Below are 6,000 nucleotides of genomic sequence, written 5' to 3' on the forward strand. Positions count from 1 at the left end.
AGACCTGGGAGACTAGCTCTCTCCTCTGAGTTTTAGTGGTCAGAGCACTCTCCTCAGGCAAGCTCTCCTCTTACAGGGAAGGTGCATAGATATCTGGCATTCAGACCTCCCTCCTGGCCGAAGATGAAGGCCCAAAATAGGACCTTTCCCAGAAGCTGTTTTGCTTTGGCCTGTCACAGGAGGTGTGATTATTCTAATCTCTGGTGATTCTAATTCTTTGAATGCTACATTTTATCTTACTGATGAAAGAACAGCGAACATTTGACTAGGCAGTGGAATGAAGAGAGTACTTCTGCTTAAGGTAGAGTCAACAATTAACAGAACTCTAGGTCAATGAGACACTAAAGTGGTTTCCTCTGAAAGTCCCTCAGCTCAGTGTTCAACTGGCAGGGCTCTGGAGAGTGATTAGTTTGATAGTTATGGCCATGAGGCAAATTCAACTCTACTTCCTTAAAAGAATTGAAGTACCATTTTGGGGGGGTTGTGGGGCTTGTTTTATTATTTTCAAGACTATCTGCCAATAGGATTGTCTGAATGAGGCAAATTTGAAGAGGCCAATTCTTATAAGAACTTTAAAAAAATAAGAACATTAAATTACAGTGAATTTTTAAATCACTTGTATTTCTCTAGGTAACACAAAAATCTAAGGAGAAGGCTGACATTTGCTTCCCAAGAAAGAAAGAAAGACCTTTTGTCAGTTCTGAGGTAATTTCTTTAGGAGTATGTGAAAGCCTGTGATCGGTAGGATCAAACTGTGCTTTAGTAGCTTGGGGTTTGCTGAAAAGATGGTTTATGGACCAGAAATCACGTTGCAAGTGAACTCTTCCGGAGACCTTTATTTGTTTGGTCCATGCTGCTGTAACAGAGCAGCAAAGACTGCCTGATTTACAATGAGTAGATATGATTTACTGGCTCACAGTTCTAGAGACCTAGGTAATGACAGCAGGGTCTAGTTACAACCTGGTTTCTGCTACATCCCTGGCTGAATAATAAGAGACCAAGGTGGGTTTCATAGGCAAGCTTCCGTGTTGTAAGGGTAGCAATCCCATCCAGGAGGGGGATTCTCCCAGGTCCCCATCATCTTTTCAAGGCTAATGCACCACCTCTCACTTTCATGCCAGCAATAAGTGAACTTGAGCCTGAGGTTGGGAAAAGATATGCATTTGACATATAAAGATAACATGCTCTCCCTCCTCCTTTTCTGTCTCTCTGACTGAGTAGAATATATAATCCTGTAACCAGCAAGTCCTTCATATTGATTGTACCTTTTTATTAAATCTCTCAAAAGAATGCTAATGTTTGTCAAATAGTTCTCTTAGGTTTTTCAAGTTCCTTATGAGGACTGAGACCATTTGCTTTTATAGTAGTTAGCATTGAACATAGTGCAAAGAAAAAGGCAGCTGTGTGAAGAGAGAGGCCAGCCATGACCATGTGGAGAGAATGGGGCAGGTAGAGAGAGGAGGGCTAGAGAGCAAGACAAGTGAGGGTTTAAAGAGAGTGAGAAGGGGGCAAGTAGTCCCTCTTAGAGTTGAGCTATCTTGCTGTTGCCAGGTAACTGTGGGGAGGAGCATGCTTTTCTCTAATCAGGTAACTGTGAGGGTGGAGTCTAGCCAGAATGCCAGAAGCTTAGGACATTGTCAGTGTGACCGATAGTCACAGAATTATGGAGCTGGGAGACTCTGTGGTGTCAGGCACCTGTCTCTGAGAACATGGCTCGCTTTTCCATCCCTTGTAGATTTCTCTACTGGGTCACCAGAACAAGCTCCATTCAACCAAAATAGGCTGCTTATCACAGTCCCACAATATGACTCAGAGACAAGCAAGTCATGGACTTTTAAGGGATTTTCATGACCTTATTGATTTTTATTTGATATCCTTGGTGGGAGATTAGATTGTCGATTTACACCCCCCCCTTCCTTTTAGAAGTTCCCTGCAAATAGCTCTTGATACAGAAACTCCAAATTTTTATATGATATATAATCCAGAAAGTATGCCTACTCACTTCCTACCAGTTCCTTTATTGAACAGAAACAACATCAACAGCATGAGTACTCTAATTTCCCATGAGATTGGATTATGTCCCTGATTTTGTCCCTAGGAGACTTTTTTCCAAATGCAGGATAGCTATTGGTTGTTAAGGAGAATTGTATGAGAAGATTAAATAAGACTTCTTGAATCAGAACATCAGCTTGTAATATAAAAGAAAGCTTGTATTCAGAAGAGCTTCTAATGACTTAGACTCATTCCTAGAACAGTGACTGACAAAGGGTAGACTAAAGCAACTGGAAATGGTCACTGGTTTGAAACTAATTCCTTCCAGTGGCATTTTCTATCAGAATCCATCTCAAAGAATCTTCTACAGTGCTTTAAGTTTCTTGGCCTCAAAGATAGTGCAGTATAAGGGCAAAACAGATCAAACTATATATATTGGGAAAATGGAGAAGATAATCTTTTTCCATGGCTTAAGTAGACTATGATTGATTAGTTTTTAAGTTGGAACATCTTTAAAAAAAGGATGTTTTTCTAGAGGAGAAAGCTGGTTTTGCAGAACTGTGTGAGTCAGGCACTCCTTTTTGCATCCTGATCTGCAAAGTAAGACAGACAGACTTATAAGGGCTCTGATCTTGTCATTACATTATACAGTGTACTTTTCTTCCTCCATTCAAACAATTTGCATAGCATAGCATTAACATTTCATTAAGCTTTGACGAAAACATATTTTTTTTTTTTTTTAGCAAATGTCTTCAGTTTCCCCTGTGTTTCCAGCTGCTTGTATGAAAAATTTCAGGTCATTGTATAAATATGTTAGTTAATGTGATTGAGGGTGGCTTGTCTGCAGATCTTTGTGCACATGAATGTGCTTCATTTAAAACAAGATGACCTGGACCCTGGATGGGGCAGTCTGTGGATGGTCCATCCTTTCGTCTCAGCTCCAAACTTTGTCTTGGTAACTCCTTCCATGGGTGTTTTGTTCCCAATTCTAAGAAGGGGCGAAGTGTCTACACCTTGGTCTTCCTTCTTCTTGAGTTTCATTTCTTTTGCAAATTGTATCTTGGGTATTCTAAGTTTCTGGGCTAATATCCACTTATCAGTGTGTGCCCATCATGTGAGTTCTTTTGTGACTGGGTTACCTCACTCAGGATGATATCCTCCAGATCCATCCATTTGCCTAAGAATTTCATAAATTCATTGTTTTTAATAGCTGAGTAGTACTCCGTTGTGTAAATGTACCACATTTTCTGTATCCATTCCTCTGTTGAGGGACATCTGGGTTCTTTCCTGCTTCTGGTTATTATAAATAAGGCTGTTATGAACATAGTGGAGCATGTGTTCTTAATTATCAGCCACCAAACCAGACACTATTGCATATGCCAGCAAGATTTTGCTGAAAGGACCGTGATATAGCTGTCTCTTGTGAGGCTATGCCAGTGCCTGGCAAACACAGAAGTAGATGCTCACAGTCAGCTATTGGATGGAACACAGGGCCCCCAGTGGAGGAGCTAGAGAAAGTATGCAAGGAGCTAAAGGGGTCTGCAACCCTATAGGTGGAACAACAATATGAACTAACCAGTACCCCCAGAGCTAGTTTCTCTAGGTGCATAGGTAGCAGAAGATGGCCTAGTCGGCCATCATTCGGAAGAGAGGCCCTTTGGTCATGCAAACTTTATATGCTGCAGTACAGGGGAATGCCAGGGCCAAGAAGTGGGAGTGGGTGGGTAGGGGAGGCGGGGAGGGGGGAGGGTATAGAGGACTTTCGGGATAGCATTTGAAATGTAAATGAAGTAAATACCTAATAAAAAATTGGGGGAAAAAACAAGATGACCTTGTTTTATTTGTGAAATAAAGACTGTAATCTCATATAAAATACCACCTTCTTGCTTTTGAATTTAATCAGAAAATGAGTTTATTTAAACAATTCCCAGGAAAAACCCATAATGGTTTCTATGATAAATTTCAGATCACTGCTTCCATAGGTATGTAGCTAGAGTTCACCAACTGGGGCTCCCCCTTTTGCTGTTAAATGTGCTTCAATTCCATGCTTTGCCCTTCTTGTGTGTTTCTGAGACCCCACCTCAAGAAGCCTCAAGCATGTCTGCTGCTCAAGTGTTCAGTAGCAATGGGGTATGTTCTCGAGGGATTGTCCTGCCATGCACTTTTGACTACACCTGAAAAGTGTCTGTCTGCTCTTAGGTGATGCTTGACATGCAACTGCACTGCTGCATACACTTGAATATTGACATTTAGTGAAGAGTCACCATCAGTCACACTCTGTGTCCCCTGTTGTGACCCCTCTTATGGAAAGAAGCTGTAAAATATTGAGTTTGTGTGAACAGAAATGGAGCATAACACTTCTGAGTGTTCATCATCTGATCTTGTAAAATGTGAAACAAATATTAATTGTAACTCTGCTACTTTTAGTTGCATAAAGACTGGAGAGAAATGAAATAAACAACTTTTAGGTCTTTAGACTCAGCCAAAATCAAAGGAGAAGTCCAGCCCTAAGTTAAATATTTAGCTCTTTTATAGATATTCTCTAAATCACAGCTAATAGCTATAAATTAGTAAGAAGAATAAATGTTGTCCCTAAAATTTCAAATGTTTGTTGGGAAAGTTCAAAGAACTCTGTATTTGACATCCAGTCTAGTTTAAAAATTAAAGAAACCTTGAATTTGATTTTGGTTACAAATCACATCATAAAAACAGTGGTACATGGGACACATAAAGTGTCTGAGATGTTCTGAGGCTCAACATTTGTGAAAAGGCCTCAGCATCCTTATTTACAAATTTCATTAATATTGTTAACATTGTGCAATGCTCAAAACTGTATAGTGTGAATGGTTTCCCATTGAAAGAATTGTCTTTCATTTTTTAAAAATGAAATGAACTGACTAATCTCTTGGTCCTACTGAATAAATCAAGCCACAGATATCCTTGACAGTAAACAAGACAAGACCTTGTGGATAATGTAAGTTCTTTCTTTTTCATTGTAGAATCAACCTTGTCCTATGTTAGGCAGCTGGAAGCCAGAGTCAGACAGCTGGAAGAAGAAAATCGCATGCTGCCCCAGGTGGGTGACTTCCAGAAGCTCACACTTAGCCAGAATCATTTGAGTTTTAAACTTTCATGTGAAATTTAAAGTCTCAATTACATGTTCTCTTAGAAATGATAGAAAAAGTGTTGTAAATAGTCGTTTACCATATAGACTGGTTGAGGTTCCACGATGGCCATTATCCTGATTTCTGAGTGCTACACTGAACAGCAATCAATAAGAATGTGACGTAATTTATAATGAAGAAGAGAAAAATATCCATTGTCCTGCCCATCATATCATGAGTGTGAGCTGGGGGATGGGTAATGGGAACGGACTCATTAAAGTTGAAATTTTGATAATTTATTAATTCTGTAAGGTTGTAGAAGTTCATACTTTACTTAAATTAGTGCTTTCTAAAAGTCTTTGATAAAATTGAACTCTTTTAGCAGCACAAAATAATGACAATACGTGGCAGGTTTCACTTTGGGACTTTATTACCTATCCCTAGTGAATGTAAAGTTTTTTTTTCTGGGATATTATATTACTTGTCATATATTTCACTTGTAAATTTGTTTTCATAGCTGTTAGACTGGTAAGAATGAGGCTGTTTTTTGTGAGGGGGGTGGCTTTTAGAAAAGGTTTTGTTGAGAAATTCAACAAATCCACAGGTTCTAGGGTAGCTTCCTATCTGACAAAAGGCAGAGAGTCATTTCAAAATCTGATTAGGGGTTTCTAAGCAACACATTCATGAATTTGTTCCACAGTCTGTAGAAATGTTCAAATTCAGGGCACCAGAGATACTGTGTTGTGAAATAAGATACTGATGTGTTTTCTTCTCTTCTCTTCTCTTCTCTTCTCTTCTCTTCTCTTCTCTTCTCTTCTCTTCTCTTCTCTTCTCTTCTCTTCTCTTCTTCTTCTTCTTCTTCTCTCCTCTTCTTCTTCTTCTCTTCTCTTCTCTTCTCTTCTTC

The 6,000-nt window shown here is 39.4% G+C and overlaps 1 protein-coding gene across 8 annotated transcripts in view; it reads left to right on the plus strand.

Annotated features, from left to right (window-relative positions):
* Nucleotides 1–6,000, plus strand: part of Ccdc85a (coiled-coil domain containing 85A) — a 211,560-nt gene that overhangs the window by 147,357 nt on the left and 58,203 nt on the right. For all 8 annotated transcript variants that reach the window (XR_015044797.1, XM_021177616.3, XM_085829060.1 and 5 more), the window contains one exon: nt 4,992–5,068. Coding sequence is in view for 7 of the 8 variants with exons in the window: in XM_021177616.3 (XP_021033275.1) it covers nt 4,992–5,068 (77 nt within the window). In the remaining variant the exon portion in view is untranslated. The remainder of the gene's footprint in view (nt 1–4,991; nt 5,069–6,000) is intronic.

This window comes from Mus caroli, unplaced genomic scaffold (genome assembly GCF_978045245.1).
Source record: "Mus caroli unplaced genomic scaffold, Mus_caroli_1 scaffold_13, whole genome shotgun sequence".
NCBI classification, from domain to species: Eukaryota; Metazoa; Chordata; class Mammalia; order Rodentia; family Muridae; genus Mus; species Mus caroli.